The sequence below is a fragment of the Trachymyrmex septentrionalis genome, unplaced genomic scaffold, assembly GCF_001594115.1.
Source record: "Trachymyrmex septentrionalis isolate Tsep2-gDNA-1 unplaced genomic scaffold, Tsep1.0 scaffold9, whole genome shotgun sequence".
NCBI lineage: Eukaryota > Metazoa > Arthropoda > Insecta > Hymenoptera > Formicidae > Trachymyrmex > Trachymyrmex septentrionalis.
Window position 1 is genome coordinate 2,054,488 of NW_017306091.1, and position 21,562 is coordinate 2,076,049.

Here is a 21,562-nt window from a genome sequence, read left to right on the forward strand (position 1 = left end):
CGCTACCATTGGTCTGCGCGGCGAGGATCTCCGGCGCGATCAGGGCGATATCCGGCAACGAATTCGGCGCCGAGACGATCGCGGCGCGCCGATTGGCCGCCGGCTCGTTACCGCCGACGTTGGCGCGTTGGGCACCCTCGGGTAATCGCAGATGACGCAGACGCCGCATGGATGCGCGCATCCACGAATTCGCGGTGGCGGCGACGGCCGCGACGGTCACCGTCGTCGTCGCGCCGTCGCGATTTTCACGATCGACCGCTTCGTTCGTAGCGTTGCAACGCGCGGCCGCGGCCGCCTCGTCATCGTCATCCTCACCGTCGTTATTGTTATTATTACCGTTGCGATACCGACGGTGCCTTCCACTACTGCGACGATTGTTGTTATTGTTGTTTTGACGATCGAGGAGAAGCGCGCCACTGGAGGTTGGCCACCGCGAGCCACCACCTGCTAGGGACTTTGCCGTCGCGGTGACGGACATCGCGACACTGCGGCCCATCGCCGTTTCGCGATGCTCGGAGGCGCGCCTGCGCCCCGCGCTTCCGTTGGTGGGGACGGCGCTCACCCTCCCACCCTGTTCACCACGTTCACCGGCGGTCGCGAGCGACTCCGCGGTTCGCAGGTACTCCACTTCTTCGAGCCACGACCAATCCACCTCGGAACCTTCCGAGCAAACGTCCTCGCTCGGTTTGATCGCTGATTCTACTTCCGGCGGTTGTCTGCAAGCACAGAAAAATGCGGGTTTAATCTTTACCGGGTTGAACGATGCGGGTATCGTCACTTCCACAACGATTAATCCGAATACTGGTGAAACAGCTTTCTTTTGTAGTAATACACTGAGAAAAAGGTTGCTGTTTCAAAAAGATATTATTATTTGATTTCATTAAGTGCAGCGTACTGACAAGCAAATATTTGTTAATTCAAACATATAACAAAATATTTTAGAGTTCATTTAGCTTAAATTTTTTAGTTTATAATTGTGTTTCAAAACTGAAAAAGATTTCGGCGCGTAATTTGCAGAATTGAGTGTGTACTTAATATAAATTAAAATATTTAATATCTAGTACCTAAGAATTCATATATTTAACCCAATACCGAAATATTTAATCTAAAATCCGCTTTAACCGAAAATAGGATTTCTCGTACTTAATTAGATTTATTCTCATCGATCCAATTTCGTATTATAATTGTTTAAATTTTAGATATTATTAGAAATTAATTTCAGAAATAATTTTTCTTGATTATTTAAATTAATAATATTAGCTGCGTTCAGTAGAAAAAGTGCCTTTTCTTTCCTTAGTTTCTCATTGCCTTTAAATGCATAAACCAATCATATTGAAAAACCTCACATATTTGCAAAAAAAGTTTTTTTCCTGCTGAACATAACCATTAATAGCCAATCGATTTCTTACAGGCAACGTTTTTCTCTTCAAATTGTCTTTCACGTAAAAAATTCGAACAATCTCTTTTTCACGTGGGGAGAAGCAACAGGTTTTCTCCGCTTTTCTCACTAAACTCGAAAAATTTTCGTATTAAAGCGCAGCAGGTCAATGAACCCGATTTTGTTTTCTTCGATTTTACATGTCCACATTAAAACTTTAAATTGATAAAAGTAGCGCTACTATTTCTTTTGCCGATAACCGCATCTTCCCATTGGCTGTTTTCCTACTGCGTTTTTCTATTAACCTCGATCATCTTGGACCTAATTATTTTACCGTCCAATAACTACTTATGTTCGTTTCTACCAATATAAATTTATTTACTTTAATCTGTTCAACTTACTCTTCTTTTTCTTATTCTTAAAAATCAAGAGTTCGTTGAACCGAAATTCAGATTAAACTACACATTGGTAGAAATAGGTATTATAGTAATTCTTTAATATGATATGCTTATTAGGTTCAATATGATGGACTTTTGCGTTACTTTTATTAATATAGAGTTTCAATCCGCACGCATCTCTCTTTCCTCGAGGCTCGATGGAAATCAATGATAACAGTGCAACGCGTGCCGAGAACAGTCGAAAAGGAAGAGATTACTTCAAGCAGGGACTTCCTGAACGGAAACTCCTTGTTCCTCGAGAGTAGCACGTGCCGCTTCGAGGGGTTCAAAAGCGTCACGGAAGGATAGACGAGAGGAAGAAGAAATGTCACCTTGATGCGGGTTCCACGGCTCGCGCACACGACCCCCGTATACCGTCTACCGTGACTTCCGGTATGAAGCGTAACGCCTGTGAGCGACCACCTAAGTCCGCGCGACGCACCCAACGTTGCGCGCCAGAATGCATTCCTCTACGACGATCCCCCGTGGGTTCTCCCGGCTTGCACCCCACATCCGTCCCGGGTCTCGACGTCGACCACCTAGACGACGAAGGATAACAGGATAGGAATCGTGCCACCCTACACGTGTGTGAGAGCATGAACCGAGCATGAACCTGGCCGCATCGCGTCCGCCCGCGTGGCTTCTATCATCTACCGTCGGCGGGGAACGTCGCGCGATTACGAATTGTGGGAGGATAATCGTAGGAATGTGGGTGGAGAAGCTCGGTAATTTCTCCTCGTACCTCCTCGAAACATAGAACATTGAGTTGCTCGCAGGTGTGCGGCCGGGGGATGGAGGGAAGATAGTGGTTAGAGTAGATTACAGCAGATGATTCAGGTCTCTCGAGGAAAGAGAGGGGAAAATTATGAGAAAGTGTGACTGGCGCTGTATATATATATATCTTTTTTCTTTTTCCTTTACATAACGCGCGCGTACATTTTATCAAAGTAGATTATTTAAATATGCATATATTCAAGGAATTTGTTTCACGGGTAGGACCTCACGTTCCTAGAAATATATCAAAAATAGATTCTGACTACGTGTCGATGCTCTTTCACTGCAAAAAATATGTTAATTTTAACTTAAAGACGTACAGTGGATTTTCTGAGATATGCAAAAATGTTAAAATTAACATTTTTGTGTTTATTATTTGTGTTTTATTATTTTAATATTTCAATTTGCATGTCCCAGAAAGTCCATTATACTTTTTTAAGTTAAAATTAACATTTTATTTTTTACAGTGTATCTATATTTAATTGAAGTTGAGTATATAAAAATTTGTCATTATACAATGTAAATTTATTAATGCATTAAAATGTATGCCAACTTTATAATAGCAAAGTCAGGATTTTAAGGTGTTTTCTAAAGATTAAAATGATTTCTCAAATAACACAAATAAAGATAACATTAATATTGAGTTGGCCAATAATTTCGCTTATTTTTGGAAGATGATGATATTAATACGAAATAATTTCAACAATGATGTCAATAATAAATTTATTTGCATTTAATTAAATATTTATTTATATTATTAATAAATATTTTGAGAAAGATGATGTTTTAATATTTAAAAAAAGTTTGCTAATGTCGAGTTTTGAATATCTAACATTTTGAATATAAAGAATAAAAACAAGTAATTTTAATATATTATGCTCTTTTATTTCAATAAAAAATATAAAAAACAGTATAAAAAAGAAACAGCGATGTGCCAAAAATATTTATTCGAACACAGTGTCGAATGTTTGAAACACAAACAATCTCAATAAAACTTTTTCTTTGCGCGTTGTAATGTTGTCTTTCAGAAAATATTTACTATAAATATAAATAAATATTTACCACTGTCGAGATAATTTTCTCTACAAATGGCATATTTTTGTGCTTATAGAATTTATTCTCTTTGTTTAAGCAAAAAATTTCGGCTATAATCTTTGCCTACTCTACTTTCTTCTCTCTATGTTCCTATATCTAATTTGGTACGCCGAAAGCACGTAGTAATTCAGAATCTCTAGCAATAAGACTTTGGATTTAGTAAATTGTTTAGCAACATTACGTGCCATGGAAGCTTAATAATTTCGGATATCTCAGCATCGCCCGAAAATTGCCGAAAAATGTAAATTTAAATTATTTACGAGATAGAAAATTGAAATGCGAACAAACGTGATTTCGCACTCTAAATATCCGTAAGCAAATTCTATGGACGATTTACGCAACACCTTAATTGTATTTTTTTTTTTTTCTATCCCACCAATCTCACATTGAGCTAACTCCGAGTTTCTCTGACTGTGAATCGTAGATTTTTTTTTTTTTTTTTTTTTCATTTAAAAACTGCCTCGCATCGTGGACATGCAGCGAAGCATTGAGGGATTTCGTCACAAAGCAGTGCGCATAACTGCGACGCGGCTTTCCGGATGCGTAATGTCCGACCGACATGGCGCGGCTCTCACCTTATTGTGAATCGCGCGTGGGAAGTGTTTCGCCAATATAACAACAGAAATTTGTTGTTCAAATCCCGCATGTCTGCGAGAGAGGTGAGGCCGCATAACGTTCGTGCGCTCGATGACCCGACTGCTTTCGTAGCGCCCGCGGCGGTCGCGTATCAATCCGCGGACCGACTTTCTAAACGCGGTCGTGCCCTTTTCCAGCGAGTCTGTCTGTCGGTAACGATATCGCCGCCATATCGACCCTTCAGTGGCCCAAAAAAACATATTTTTGTACAAAATAATTGCCGCTGATACAATTTTACGTTGTAATCGGCAGAACAGATTTCAGAATTTAAGATTTAAAAAAAGAAATGAAACAAAGTTGAACTCAGATTTTCAAACAAAACACGATATAGGATTATTCAAGTGTTAAATCAGCGCAATAAATCTGTCTTGTAATTATAATTATAATAAACTGAGCTGTAGTTTAAATGCATTTTTCAAAGCGAAAACTTGGTGTAAACATTAACAATATTTAAAGTCTTATATCTATGTAATTTCGTCTTAAGATCAGTCTGCGGATAAACACAAATGAATTACAGAGCCGTATAACATTTTACATTGTTAGATATTAAAGGGGAATAGCAATCCAATCTCTTGAGTTAAAAAAGTAACATTTTGTTATTTTTAACTTCCATGTGCGTCAGTGTAAATCAATCCATTTCTGTGGTTAATTAATTTCTGTAGTAGAGTTACGAAGTAAACAATGTTCAATTAACGTATTCACTTAATAAATAATAAACAAAATTTGAGATCGAATTTAATACATTGTCTTAAATCAAAATAATAATAAACAACAAGGAGCATTGAATTTAACTGTATATTTTATTATTTCAATTAAATTAATGACATATTGAATACGAGGAGTGACGATCTTTCAAAATGATTAAAAATAACTCAAATCGCGAATATAATTTGACATTATAAATATATGAATTTAACAGTGGAGAACATTACTTAAAACAATTTTAAAATTAGAATCTATGAATACTAAGAATCTTCGTTACTTATCCACGTTCTATATATCGAATTTATTTCGAAAGTCAGAGATGAGTGACATAGAAATCTTTGTATTTTCAATAAATGAATTTTCCGCTCGTAGATTTCTTATCCTTTGCAGAAGAAGAAGACCTTCCTTTTCTACTTATTCCTTTATATTTTATTGTGTGTCTCTCTTTGTACTTTATCTTGTTCTACGAATTGCATCTCCAATAAGCATTAAGCCTAAACCACAATTAAAACCACGAACAATAGGAACAGGGTAATAACAGATTTCAACCTAGAAACCATGCATTCTGATGTACAGCATTTTTTATAAATTGAAATTTCTTATTCCTTGTCCCAATTGCCTGTAATGCTTTTCATTGCTTGGCGGAGATGCAACTTGTACGACAAGCTGGATAAGAACAAAGATAAGATAAAGAGACATATAATATATTACAACGTATTTAAGGCTTTACGGCGCCAGAGACGCGACTTTATTCGCGGATTAATCCGAGAAATAACTTTCTAACATGGTCGTGCCTGTTCTTGACGCGCCCATATCACATGGCGATATCGCACTCGTATTGTAATGGGCGACAAAGATCTCTTTGAGCGGTATCAGCACCGCGCACCACACACCACACTATTGTTATTAATTATTTCCTACGCGTGGAACAAAAGCGGCTGTTTCGCTATTGTTGCGAAGGTTGAATTGCTCCTGGAACGCGACGTTAACGAGCAAACGGAAGAGAATTACGGAGAATTACGGGTACATTATAGGGTGGCGGTGATTAGTAAATAATCCAATGCGCGAGAAAAAGTAGACGATAATAGTAGCTTCTTCATTCGTTACCAAAGATAACGATATTTCATTCTCATATTTCATTATTTCGTAACGAAATAGGAACGGAAATATATATGGCTTAACCTTTAGAGGTCTGCAAAGCCATGATAAGTTATAACATGTCCCTAATAATAAATACGAAATATTCTTTTCAAAATTCAATAAGAAGTTTTGAAGTTATTAATTACAAATCTGATAGTAAGATCGTAAAATTAAAAATAGTTAAATATACATTATTAAGGTATAGATTATTTTTACTAATATATGTATTGTTTTGCTCTAAAGTTGATGTTTATAAATTTTTAAAGTCGCTAATTCCAAATTTTAAATCAACACAAATCTATAAGATCACACATTTAAAAATAGCGAATGAATGACTAAAGACCGAAAATATTGCAAAAGTTCAAATTTAATTTATGCAAAATTTATGGAGATTTATTTATTCGTTTTAAATTTAGGTCCGCCATACTCGATTCGTCATTTAAAATTTTATGATCTCACAAATTCATAATCATTTGGAAAACCGATAAATATAAAATCAAGTACAAATCAAGATTTTGAAGATATACACAAATTATTTTCTTGACAATGTTAAATTCATTTTATAAATTTCGTGATTTTAATTTCAATTTTATAATCAGCGATTACAAACATCTATAAATACTTGATTTATATAATACAACAAATTCAGAAAAATTCTATCTGTATACTTTAACGTCTCAAAATCAGTGTCAGATTTGACATCCGATTAAACGTTTTCAGTCTGGAATGAAATTTTGGTGATTTAAAAAAAATTCGACGACTCTCTAGAACCTAAAGTGCTATAAAAATACGATTATTTTTCTTCTTATATCGGTATATTTATCGTTAATTCATCGTTTTGTATAATATGTGTTGTTGCGGTACCGAGCACGCGAGGACCAGAATTTTCCGCTTTCACATGTCATACGTAATATACCATCCCTCCGAAGCGTTTCGTTCAATTCGAAACGGGGCTTAATTCATCATGTCCGCGTGCTTACGTGAATACTTGCCTCGCGACACCATATCACGAAATCATCATGAAAATGCATACTTATACGATGTCATTTACCTGTACGGCTTAACCGTGATAATTTTTTTTCTTTTTCAAGTGAGAGCAACGCATTTGCGTTTAGATTCCGAATATTCACACTATCGCTCTGCGATCCAGCAGTCGTTAGAAAGTTTCACTATCTCCAGAGAGAATAAATTTCTGAAATTTAAAAAGTTTCTTGGCTCTCAAATTTTTAATTTAAAAAAAAAAGGAAAAGAAAGTATTGCGCTTGAATGTGCGCGACTGGATCCAACGTGAAACTTTTAATGTAAAAATCGAGAGTGATTTTTAACGAATGTTGTGATATTCCAAGTGGCAACTATTTCAAACACTGTTATTTATAACGTCAAATTATACCTATTATTTGAGTTATTTTTAATCATTTCTATAGGTCGCCACTGTTCTTATCTAATTGTTATCTAACGTCATTGATTTTACTAAAACAATAAAATTAAACAATTTACTTCAAGAAAGTGAATAAATGTTAAAAATTTAACACAAATTTAGTTTATTACTTATCAAATGTGTATGTTATAATAATATAAACGACGTTTACATGGAAATGGATTGATTTACGTTTTGACATACATGAAAAATAAAAATAATAAATATTATTTAATTCAGGGATTAGAATGCTATTGCTTCTTTGATATTTACCAGTAAAGGTCTGTCAGCTAAAAGCGGCTCTCTAAAACTCTCGAGCTTACACTTATCCTAACAGCTTGAAAGGTAAGGCATACGTAATGTATTCGCGGTCGTCAAAGAAGATCTGCATTTTCATTGTCAGTGTCTTTCGATCGACTTCGTGAGATCCCGCGTCGCACATCGTTTCTCATCGTCGCTAAAGCATCATGTGCACGTCGAGCAAGTCTGAATTGAAACAGTTTGCACGCTCGTTAGGCTTAGGCCTATGTAAATACTTCCGGCACGAAAGTGCGCTTTCCTGCCGACGCATTCGAGTCTACCTACGCGAATTCTTATATCCAAGTTGGTTTACCGATATGAGCTCACCGTGAGAAGTTGCTACAAAGACAGATGAGATTTTAGCTGAACGAGAAGACAAGATAGAAAGAACTTCTTACGAAAACATCGCAATAGCTTTGTAGTGAAGAATTAAAAAACACGATTTTAGTTTGGTTCAAATATTCGTTTACTTTCTAATCGACATGAATTAATGAGAGAAATTGAACAATCAAATTTGTCGAGTTTTCAAAACCGATTTGTCGAATTTTTATTTGCCACAAAATTTAGTACCTTTATTTGATTTTTTCTTTAATTTTCAATCATTACAAAAGTTGCATTAGGAATATTCTTTTGTGTGTACGAATAGTTTTCAGAATTTTAATATTTATTTTTAAAAATTATTAATTTATACAACATTATATAATCCTCTCAAAAAGTTTGTTTAGCAATCCCGTTTCTTTTTTTACTGATGTAAAGCACACAGAAAAAAACAGATTTGCTGAAGTACTTAAAAATTTACAAAATACAAATTTGAAAATAATTTTACTCGAGCATCAAAATCATTATGTAAAACATTTAAGCATTAATGACAATCCAACAAAAAGTTTTAACATTTTAGTAATCAATTTGAGCATCCCGTATAATTATTTTGATAATCCAAACAAAATTATTTTCAGATCTATATTTACCTAAATTTTTACTTAAATTTTTAGGTTTTTTACTTCAGTAAAAATCTTTTCATGCATAAACTCCTTGCGTGAGAAAAGTATGAAAATCATACTCGTGAAGAAAACAATCATACCTCGTGAGAAAGCTGGACGTCCCACGATTGGAAATCGGCGGTCTGCAGCGATATTCCTTGAGACTGGTGGATCTATCGATACCAGGAAGCCCATTGGTAAAAGCCGAGTTTAGGTTTGCCCCTTCTGCCCACGATTTACGATGAAACTGTTGAAAGGACCGCCTTTTGCTTCCGCGCTCGAAGGCAACATTTTCCTCTCCGCGTCTCTTGAGAACGACCCTCGTGCGAGATTCGATAGAAACGGCTCTATCTTTGGGCGAGTTATCCTCGCGAAACCTGTTTGAATTTGGCGGAGATTCGTAGACCGAATCCGGCTGAGCATCGTACTCACTTGGCGTGACGGCTTTCGTCTCCTCCACATCGCTTCTACCGTTCGCTTCCTCATTCGAGGTCCTGGACGACGACTCAAAGGGGTAATTGACCCTGTCTTCTTCCCCTCCGATCAAAAGATTCACGGGAGATATCATGCGATGCGGGTCGATGTTCTCGTTCCTCGCGCGGTCGGAGCAGCTCGTCTCCACTTGGTCCTCGTTGTCGTCGTGCTCAGTGAGAAAATCAAAAGCATCGTTTATCTCCCGCGTCTCATATGTTTCATCCTCATGCCTCAATGTCGAAGCTTCCCTCGTTCTTTCGCAGCTCGTCGATACCGTCGCGTGATCCACCGTGTCCTGCTGAGTTTCTTCGTTAATGCCCGAACAGGTCCTGTGTATCACAGGTTCTAGATTCCTAGTAATATCACGTACCCGCTTGATCGTGTCCGATGAGACCACGTCGATCCTTTTGCGAATAGGTACCACTTGATCGTGACCCAGGGTCACCAGGATATCATCATTATCGGTACTGTTCAGCACCCGCTCTTGCTGCTTGGTGAGGGAGAGTTTCTGCTCCAGTTTCGGAGGACACACGTCCAACAGATGCTCTTGTTCTTCGGGTGTCGCGTCATCCACAGTGACCCGCGACACACATACATCGTTTCCAAGATCAATCAGATCGCCGTCTTCGTTGGACGCCATCTTGTGACGATTTACACCTGCAATGATAAAGAGCGCTTCCGTTAATTGATATTAAACGAGTGATATTAATTGACATTAAACCGTTCAAGGATGCAAATCTTTCCTCATTGAATAGTTCAAAAAATAATATAGTAAGTTAGTAAATATAAGAAATATATATTAAAGTACTTCCAATATCATCAGAAAGCTACAATTTTTTTTATAACCCACGCACATTCTAGATAAAAAAATACATTTTTCTACGTATTTGTTAAGAATTAATCTGTTTCTGTGTGTATTAAGTATTTCCACGTTGCGAGTATTTGCGATATAAGTTAAAGTGTTTAAAAGAAAAGTGCACATATCGTTAATTCACGCGATTTCTAAGCGTTGACTGATGTGATTACTGATTTAAACGAACTATTACACCTCGAGAGTCATCTGAGATCATCACATTAACTGAGCGAAGTATGTTATTACAATCTTATGAACCCGTCCTAGATTTATCTGACCTATTCAAGAAATCTTTGGTCGTAAACCGAAAGAACATTCTCTCAACGATTGACCAGATAGAATCGCCACGCTTGAACCTTCCACAAACATTAAACTCGCTAATTAATTGCGCTGTTTCTTTAATATCCCTCTCTCTCTTTCTCTCTCTCACTCTCTCTCTGTTTTACGTGCATGTTTCTGTATTTTTATTTTTAAGAACATACTTCAGGGGAATTTATTGCTATAGACCGCGAAATAAAACGAACTCTCTGCTTCTCTCTCTCTCTCTCTCAGTTTTTCTGCTTTACATACACGTTTCTTTACGTACGTATTTTTATTCCTAAGAATATGCTTTAGGAAAATTTATTCCTATAGGACGCAAAATAAAACAATGTGTCTTCTGTCTCTCTTTCCTCCCTCCTCTCCCCCTCTCTCTCTTTCTCTCTCTCTAATCGACTCACCATTCCGTATATACCGAAGAAAGTTGTGCAAAAGTATGCCCGCCATATCGCGACCTTGTCACATTCGCAAAATCGTTCGTAAACTGGTCCACATCAGGAACGACTGAGATCCAAGGAAGAGAAGACAACATTATCATCATAAGTGTTCGTAATCGTTGGCGACAATTAACGACAAGGTACTAATAAGTGAGCGATGTGCAATACTCAACGACGAAGAATGACGGCGCACGCGATCAGCTTTCATTTTTTATAACTTCACGACATATAAACCACCCGGTTTCTACTCTTTCGCAACTACCTAATGTATCATCGCCCATCGTTGCGACGTCAACGCTGGCGTATGCTTAATGCATGACAACGTTTAAATATTTTGCAATATTACTTTGTACATGTGGAATATGTATTATGCCTTATCGTGCACGATATGTTTACGATTGAATTACTTTCCATCTAATTTCCAACAATGTCGATGCGTCAAGCTTTCCTAACAGTCGTTCTGACTTTTCTTCGCCATTTTTCAATTTCCCCAGCTTTCACCGATTCTCTCTATATCAGATTCGAAGCGGCTCTGTATTATTAGTGTGTGGCAAAGCTTCTTCTCTCTCTCTTCACTTATCGATCAGAAGTCCGAATGAGAAATCTCGTTCGGTTTTTTTTATCGAATGTCATTTCAGTTAACGCGAGTACTGAACATCTTTTTCGAATTCATCAATAACTTGCGTCTCCGCACTTGCAACGTATTTTTTTTCCACTATCAAGTAAAGCTCAGAAACAGAATTGATAATGTTTTTTTTTTTTTAAGAACAAAAAATTCTTAATAAAAAGTCAATAAACAGTCAAATTTTTTGTAATCAAAAATTATCATTTTGACTTGCATGACGTTAAAATAAAGTCAATTTAAACAAAGAATTAAAATTATTTTGACTTTTTCTTACTTGGGTGACGATGTCCTATGATATCGTTATAACTTAATTACGATTCTACCTAAGCTGATGAAAACTTATTTTTCATTTTCTTCACGCGGGCTTCGAAGGAAATCGAAGCGAAACCACATATCGATACTTCTTTATTACAGCTCATAAACTAGCGACGAATAATGTATTGTTGTATTCCGATTTTGCCAAAATAATGTCCGCACCGCGAATTAAGAGTGCACGTCGTGCAAACAAGTCACTGTTATATCGATATATACATATATGTATATCAATTGAATAATCACCGCAATTCGTTAGCATACAGCGATGTTGTAAGTTCATGATAACCTTGGTATATTTCCGACTGTATACCTGCCGTTTTTCTGACAAGATTAATTTTGCTCCGGTTCTCCAGCTAATTAACGTTCACGCGCTACAAGTTAATAATTTCGAGAAAATTAACAAGTTATAATAATTAGCGTCATATATCCGACGTTCGAACGTCCGCGAATAGAAACCTAAATAAACTATAAATAATCCAATAAATAGCCTGAAGGAACGATGAATCCACGAGACCAGCCGTTTCAGAGCAGTCGGCTCGGACTGATTAATTACCGTCAACGCACATATATACATACGGGCGTTATGAGTTCACTTGACGTGCACACAAATTTATTCGTCGCCGTTAAACGCTCAGTTAGACCCCGTTCTCACGACCCGCGGCCGGCCAGAAAGCAAACAAATGATGTAATTGTATACAATTACTCGGCCGACGGCTCTCTGTCATTCCGCTCACGTTCAACCGAATTAACAATAGTTTGCCGCCGCTTGTCTACTCTCTATGTAAGTGCCAAGACGCTCCGGAATAACAGTGAGGAAACTAATTCGCGTGTGTACTCCTGAAAAGAAAGCGTCTTCAATTCCAAGTACAAGAAGATCTTTCACTCGTTTTTTAATGAAAACTTAACGAACAAGAACACCCGTTGTTTTTAATTAAAAATTACAGATGAATCTAAAGTTCTTGTTACATCGTTTTACTGTCTTAAATTGTGACGTCAGAAGCGGGAATAAAGTAGGCGAATTATATTAATACGAAAATACATTTTAATGGCACAATTCATTCACAATCAATAGAACCGGTTTGTAAAAGCGAAAATTCTCCTTTTGTTATGTTAATTAATGAATACTCATATGTCCGGAAATTAATTATACATGACCACAAACAAAATCAGCTATATGCTCACAGCTATGACAAAATTGTCAAATTAATAATATCTAGAAATAAACATGATTTAATTTGTCTTCAAAATAATAAATTTTAGTATATTTTAACAGTTTATTCTATCTATTGCAAGTGTTGTTTTATTAAAAAATGTTTCTATACAAATATAGTTTGCAAGAATTTTTATTATAGATCCTCGCTTTTGACGTCACACTCTGAGATAGTATAGTGACAAGTGGACAAGAGCCTTAATGAAAAATATCAATCATGATATAATTGAAACAGTAAAAAAACTAAATTTTAATAAATATTTGTTTAAATAGAGTTCTAAGTAAATATTTACTAAATGCAAACATATATTTATTTAATACAAAAATTATTAATTTGATTTAACTATCACTTTTTATTGAGTAAATATTTATGTAAGTAATAAATATTTACTTAGTATTATTATATTAAAAGAAATATATAATAAAATTTAGTAGACTTTTTTTCAGTGTACAGTTCCAACTTTTTTCTAAATTTTAAAGAATCCCAAACTGCTGTTTTTATTCTTTTTATCGAATTTTATTCCAAATATTTATATCATATTTTTCCACATTCATAACTTTAACGAGACCGTGGTTCGTCGAAAAAATTTTCTCGTTCTGTAACGTTATAAAAAAAAAAAAACATGATTAAACGTACCGCCTTGATGACAGATCGTCGTGTACATCGCGCTCGTCGGATGCGAAAAGGTGCGATTACCGGAAGGTTAAATATAATCATAATTTCTACACGTAAATTAAGAAAACGCCCTTGAACCTTGTTAGCAGGTGAGAAATTAAAAAGCGCGCACGGAAGATATCCCGCTTAAAAACAATAGCAGAATCTTTGTTTCGCGAGACTATGAGACTCATAATACTAAATAATAACTAACGTTATAATTCTTGGAATATCATAAACGTATTAATGGCGCAAACCACAAAAGAGTTATTTCCCTGCACCACTTACAGGCTTATTAATCACAAGTTGCAACACTAATCAATTACGAGTAGAACTCTACGGCTAATAGAGTTAATAACGTGTCGCGCGAAGAAAAAAAACTTATAAAATTAGCGAGTAATAGTCCAACCGTTAAAAATTAAGTTCCGGACATTAGTAAATAATAATTACAACAGTTTTAATTTTCCAATCAATAATACTTATTATACCACTGTTATAAGCATTCCACACTGTTCTTGTTCTTCGCAATTCGAAAGAATTTATGTTAATGTGACGCATTAAAGCAAAGGTCACAAATTTGCGTTCGTTTTACACAAACATAAACATCGTCGTCGGAAATGTAAGAAAGATGAAGACCCTTGTTATCTCCAAATAAAAAAGTAGGTCCGCACGTAGCGCTTTCTCCGTATGAATTATAGTTTTACGCCTATCCGCGAAAGTCCACCAACATCTAAGAGTGGCGTCTAATAGCTGAGAGTGAAGCGAATCGGTCGGATCTCCAACTCGACCGTCTCCTAGAAAAGTCCCGTTGGGAAAGAAAGAATGTCGACGGAATCGGCGGCGAGCAATGCGAATAACGCACGCGCTTTACGCTTCGCGTGCGAATACATATAGCGCGAACGGTACTTTCTCGACGGTAATTAACGCAATCCGAGCGGCGGATCGTCTCCACGCACTGCAACTCGTGACTCATCGCCGTCAACCGTCTCATCGTCACGCAGTGATCAATGAAGGGAGAGAACTATACCGCGAATCGCCCGCCGTTCGTTGAACTTTTAATCGCGCCACGCGGGAGAGCAAGGCGGGTCACACACGCCCGACACGCGCTCGCCGTGTACAGGGTGTGTCGAAGGTCACGCTTCCTTCCGCGAGTGAAAATCACCGGATCATTTAAATTTCATTTCGACAGGGAGTCTCAACTGGTAGTTCGAAAGAGCTACAGCTGAATGAGGAGGGAAGATGAAAGACCTGAAAAATTGATAGAACAGCTTTCACATTTCGGTTACACGTTCATCTATCACGCGATATTCATTAATCTATGGACTTTAATTCTTACAATTACTTTCCTGATGAAAACCTTTTCTTTAAATTCCTCGCATAATTTTTCAGAATATTTTTTAGAAGCTGAAATTTTTCAGTTAAAAAAGTCTATATTTTCTCCTGGATTTTCTCCTTCTTTGTATAAATTCTGAAGTATTCTAAGAATTCTCATTTTATAATTTCCAAAGAAAATATATAATCCAAAAGAGTGAAGTTTAAGCGGTATTTTTAAGGAATCTTTATAAATTTAAAGTACGAAAGATTTTTTAAAAATATTACGAGGTACTATGAGAATTCTTTCACCGGGATTGTAAATTATTTTCAAATTATTCGAAAGGTATTCCGTTGGCAAAGACTGGAGAGGACGACTTTGCTGAAGTATCTACAAATTTATCTAGATACAAATCTAAAAATCTAATTTTGTTGGGCTATTAAAATTATTATTTAAGAACACTCAAACTGATAAAATGTCAATATTGCAAAATTATTCATTAAAACTCATATTTGAGATTCTTACATAATCATTCCGGCTAAATGTTAGCAGAATCGTCCTTTCCATGTACTTTCGCAGCGCATTTCCCGATGTAGCTCAGGGAAAGTAGGTATATAACGCCGGAGACACCCTGTATAGCTTTTTATTGCAGCACGCCGGGAGTCGCTCCCACGTTTCAAGAATGCGCTCACGTCGCACTGGATCGCTTCCTAGCGCGCCTTTTCCGCATCCTCGTGCATTTCAGGCTTCTCATTATCGTCATTCATCGCTATTTCAATTTCAGAAAGGCTATCTCGTGAGACGCCGCTATTCACGCCACTCGGCGTAATTTGGAAAAACATTGAAAATTGCTCACTTTACGACGCGCTCAGCCTTATATGGAGTCATTTTGTAGCCTTGATTGTCGCACTCGGGACCTACGTTTTACAATCGACTTCGAATCGTAAAAATATCGACATTACATTTTAACACGCGACTCGGATAACAAGTGCTGCACAGTTGATGATTTCGTGTCGCGAATAAAGCCTCAGAGTTGTCTCTTTGTTCAAAGAGGCAATGCCTCCTCATCGAACTACGCCGATACGTAATTACGTCGTAAAAAATACAGCATTACTGATTAGTTCAAGGTTGCGATAACAAATGCGGGTGGCTTTTAATTATTATAACGCCAAATGACTTAAAAGTTACACATCCATTGTATGTATGTATTCTACGTGATAATTTTTTAATCAGAATAATTTCACCATCATTTTCCATTTATCGCTTGTGTGATTTTTTTTCATGACTAACAAATTTTATTATAGAAAATTATGACGATTACAACCGTTTAAATAAGTGCAGCTTATATTGTTTGTTTGTAGAAGTCGTATTCTTATTCTTGATTATCTCATAAAATGTAAAAAAAATATATCTCGCGAAATATATAATAAATGTGGGTAATTTTGAATTATTATAATAATATATCACTTGGAAGTCATATATTTATAATAAATTAATTTTTTTCGCGAACAAAAAATTCTTTTATAAAAAATTAAATGATGATGACAACCGCTTAAATGGTGTAATTTATATAGATAATAATCTATTCAACCATATTCATCTTATTCTTGAGCATTATCTTATGAAATGTTGAAATATATCTTACGATAATAAATGTGGGCAACTTTTAATCATTGTAATAATGTAACTTGGAAATTACACATATTTATAATTTTTAAGTCTCAATAATTTCATTAATATTTTGTATTTATTGCTTGTAATATTTTCATGAACAAAAATTGTATTGTAGGGAATCAAATCATAATTACGGCCACTTAACAATTAAACAGTTTGCGTTTATCTTTCATCTATTCGAAAGCTGTATTTTTCCTCTTAAGCTTCTATATATCTCATGAAATGTAAAAATATATCTTGATAAATCACAATTACTTATTAAAATCGCACTTACTTGATAAATTCCGCAATTAGCCAGAGAAGCTAATTATAAAATAAATGCAATTACATTGCGTTAAAAAAGTATACCAGATATGTGATAGATAAAAAATTGATTTGTTTTTGTTATTTAAAAGTTTGTACACTTATCGAAAAATATATTTCTAAACTTCCACTTCGAATTTAGGAAAGAAATAATGAAGTTACGGAATGTTTCAGAGAAATCATTCGACTGTACTGCTCGGATAATATCTAAGTTTTGGTGTATGAATCACTGACATGGAATGTTATGAATACGGTTGTTATTTCTCTGGTTTTCGGCCGGAAGCTCCGGTTTTTTGAACGAATTTCCGGCTTTCCGGCAGATGAAATAAATCTTGGGCTAATCACTCTTAAATTTTGATGATCTTTTTTTAAATTCGTGCGTCGATTTTTTACAAAAGAAATTTTTTTAACAGAAAGAGCTACGAGAAAATATCAATTTTAATGTAACAATCGAATCTCCGGATAGTGAGATCTTCTCTGGCAAGAAAACCGTTCATTACTAGTCAAAAGGTGGCATCCGTGGCCTACATGAATAGAATGTTACCATCTGCATCTACCTGATCCTAAAAATTCTTTTATGTAGGTATATTTGAAAAGAAAAAACTTAGAGAGCAGAAAGATTAATAGATCAGTTCTACCAACGTAAGATCAACTTTAATCTCAGTTTAACTTACTTGTCTTTTTCTGTTTTTAGAATAGACTTGACAATCGTCAGAAAGATTTTTAACGATAAAAACATTTTTATTCTATATTTTTCATCAAAAAATTTATATTAAAAAATGTTTTTTTAATTTATTGATTACTAAAAGAATACATTTGATGTTTATTACTTAAAATCTATTTTTTAATTCATAAAGAATGAAACTTGAAAATAAATTACTAATATCAAAGCTACACATGCAAAATAATTTAATTTTTTAATCCATCATCTGTGCCTTCATAAATATTTATAAGCGATATCATGTCTACATTAGTAATAAAAACATGTTGAGGTTCCCAATTTCAAAATATTTCACATTAATTGATCTGACAAATCCATTATCGTTATTCTAAATAAAAACAATTAAAATGTGTGAATATAAATATTATAAAAAATAGAGTTTTATTGTCACTCTTATAATTCATTTCTTTAAAATTTTCATTTTTATCGTTAAAATGATTATTTTAAATTTAGAAGAGAGAATAGAAACTCAACCTTGAGATAAGACAAATCCAGAATAAATTGTATCCAGAATACATAGCTCATTAATATTAAATAATCATAAACGCTTTATGTCGGAGTATCGTCATTCCTTGGGAAATTACATTTTTTTCGGTAAAGTCCGACAAAAAACGAAAACGCGAAGAGCCATTCATAAACAAAGTAGTTGTGACGACAATTTCGATAACGACTGCAGAACTTTTGACCGTTTCGATCTCCGCGTCAGACTCAAATATTTAGTTTCGGTACATTGAGCAAATAGTGCACGCAGAGTTGGATCGCGGTCATAAACATTTGAAAATACGTGCAACAACGAAATGATAAACAAAGTATCACCTGCTGCGTTTTCAATTCCATAACTCGCTACTTTCGCGAGTAATTGCGCTCATTGTGGTAATTAAAAAATTGCTATTAGGAGCATCACAAAAATACATAAATAAATTTATGAGATACAATGTATGAAATGTAATGCTAGCAAAATAAAAGAAACGATGTTAAAATTCATCTTCTTTAAAAAATCCAATCCAACGTCAACATAAATAATTTAAGAATGTGTTACACATATTTTCAAAATAATGAAGAAGTCATGAAAACATTACAGCTTATTTTAGATCGTATTTAAAAATAATAAAAAATTTAGCTACTGTTCACTATCTGGATCAGGAGTTTTTTCAAAATAAGAAATACTATTTTTTTAAAGAATGTGTGAAATGTCAATTTAAGCTGGGCAGTTATACACGAATTTATTTTATTGGAGATATATATAATACATAAATGTCTTCAATATAAATGTTTCAAATAATTTTAATTTAACACACACAGTAAACCTGCAAGTTTAATAACAGTATATAAACTTTATGATTACGGTTCGCTGCATTTTGGTAATCGCATGTAAATAAAAATAAGTAATGATAGATTAATTACAGTTAATTTATTAGGAAAAAAGAATGTTTATAGCCCGCTCTTGCAATTATTGTTTTATTTAGTTGATTATGAAATCGGATGTATGAGAAATTGACCATATTACATCATTGTAACACGACATCTTATTATGAATTTTTGTACTGAAGAGGATCGTTTATAACTGATGCTCAAATTAGCATTTCACATATTCTCTGATTTATTCTTGAGAGCCTAAATTTAATTTCTTTAACAATTTTTTTAATCTACGCTTCAATAAAAATAGAAATGTATTATAAAATAAGGATAAAAATCTCCATTTTTTAATACAAATACTTTGTCACTGTTTCTTTTTATTTAAATTTCTAACGATAAAAATAGAAACTTAACAAAAATGTTATTCAAGAAAATTAAGAAACAGATTGTTAACAAACACAATTTTCACATGTATATAGTTTATTTAAAGTATAAATATTAACGCATTTGTAAAATAGGTATAATACATCCTTAAAAAATAATCAACGTATGTATGAATAATTTCTGGAATCAAAATACTTGAAAGTTTATACGAATTTGACTTTCGTTTGAGAGCAAATGTAGAGCAAACGTGAATTTATTATCCGGAAGGAGGAGTCTCAACAAGGGCAATTAAAATTTAGACGAAAGACAGATTGTGTATTGCCTCTGTGAAAATTTCAAGATGTGCTGCTACGTTGGATTTCATCAGTCTTTAGGCTCATCGAGGCGGCACTCGAAGGTCAACCACTTCCGAGCGTCTTTACCAGACGGCACACACATCTAGTTGTTAAAAGTATGTATAAACGCAACTCAGGAAATTCAATTTCCTTTTTAAGCGTAATTTGATATTTTTTTCTCTTTTCTTTGGAAGAACGCACGTCGTAACTCTTGCAATTTTCTATCACAATACCTTTATTGCAAATAATCGAAATCCCCACAAGCCGCTTTGAAAGAAACGTGTGTGTTGTATTAAATGTTACGGAAATTGCGTATCATAAAAATAAAAATATTTCAAGACCGAAAGATCTTCGCAACCACTGTCGTCACCATTCATTGCGATTGTGAAAAAATAATACAGACGTAGTCTCGGGTTTGATATTTTTAAGCGAACATTGGATCTTTTTAATCTTACATTACTCACGTATTTTTTTAAACGTAATTATTCACGCGAGCTGTTTCTGACGCTCCAACATTAAATCTCAATTTTCTTTGTTCTCTTTGGTAATTTATAATTAAATAAAGACTGTGATAATATTCCATACATCTCCTTTAGATAAAGATAAACACAAAAATATTTGTTTTAATTATGAAACAATTAGCGCTAAATGTAATAATGTATAATAAACATTCATATATTTAATGAATTTGTACGTTCTGAATATTCGCGAGTGAAGAGTTAAAGAAGATGAGTAACTTCTCGTAGGAGATCATTCCAGTAATAATGCAGTAACAATACAAATATTGCAGCAATATTATTGCAAGCTTCTATGCTTTGTACGGGTTATTTTATTAACATCGTTACTCCGTATATTTTAAATTCTATTTTTAAATAAAACTGCAGAAACCGATCAGCACAAAGCGTAGGAGGTGCACGATTTCGATCGAAAAAAAGGCTAATTTATAATCAACGTAGCTTCTTGTCTGCAAAAAATGTATTATATGGTTCTGGAATAGCGGAGTAAAAATGCATAAAAAAATTATCGTTAATAATTTCTATTGCTTTACTGACGCACGATTTTTCTATGGAGAGAGAAAAAAAGAGAATAATTGTTCTCTCTTGCGTCATTCTTGGAGAGGTCGAGTCGCACAATGCTGCGACTAACCGAGAGTCACTCTATTGGCCGTATTGTATGTAGGTACGTGTGTGTGTTCGCACATTTCGATTTCTATTTATACATACCTTCGTGTCACTCGTGGAACACCCAGAGGTGATCACGTTCGTAACGTGGAAGGTCCGCGTGGCGAATCTGGACCGAAGCGGACCAGAGGGCAGCTGGCATTTGTCGGATCGGAAGAAAAGACAACGAACGGGTTCCTTCCCTCGCTGTCGCCGCTCGCTCCGGCCGAACCAGGCGCGGACACGTACGCGTGCGCGTGCACGCACGCACGCACGCGGGCGCGATAATTCACGGGTTTAAATCACGGTCATTCCACTCGCGCTCGCGACCTTGTTCGAGAACCGTAGAAAAATCGTATAGCGACGCAACAGTGAGCAGATAGTCTTCGTCACCATTCCCGCGTTGCATGACCGCTTTTATGACCCCTCTATCCCCGCCCTTTCTCCACCCGCTCCCTTTCCTGTTCTTGAACTCGACTCAAGAAAGCGGCGATCTTCCTCTCTTTCTGTCTTCCTCCCCCCCCCTCTCTTTCTCTCTCTCTCTCTCTCTCTCTCTCTCTCTCTCTCT

The 21,562-nt window shown here is 35.4% G+C and overlaps 1 protein-coding gene across 1 annotated transcript in view; it reads right to left on the bottom strand.

Moving 5' to 3' along the window:
* Nucleotides 1-10,991, bottom strand: part of LOC108755627 — a 12,874-nt gene extending 1,883 nt beyond the window's left edge. The window contains exons 1-3 of the mRNA XM_018498740.1: nt 10,909-10,991; nt 8,964-9,993; nt 7-716 (exon numbers count right to left, since the gene is read on the bottom strand). Coding sequence (XP_018354242.1) covers nt 7-716; nt 8,964-9,993; nt 10,909-10,954 — 1,786 coding nt within the window. The 5' untranslated portion in view covers nt 10,955-10,991. The remainder of the gene's footprint in view (nt 1-6; nt 717-8,963; nt 9,994-10,908) is intronic.
* Between the last annotated feature and the right edge of the window lie 10,571 nt (nt 10,992-21,562).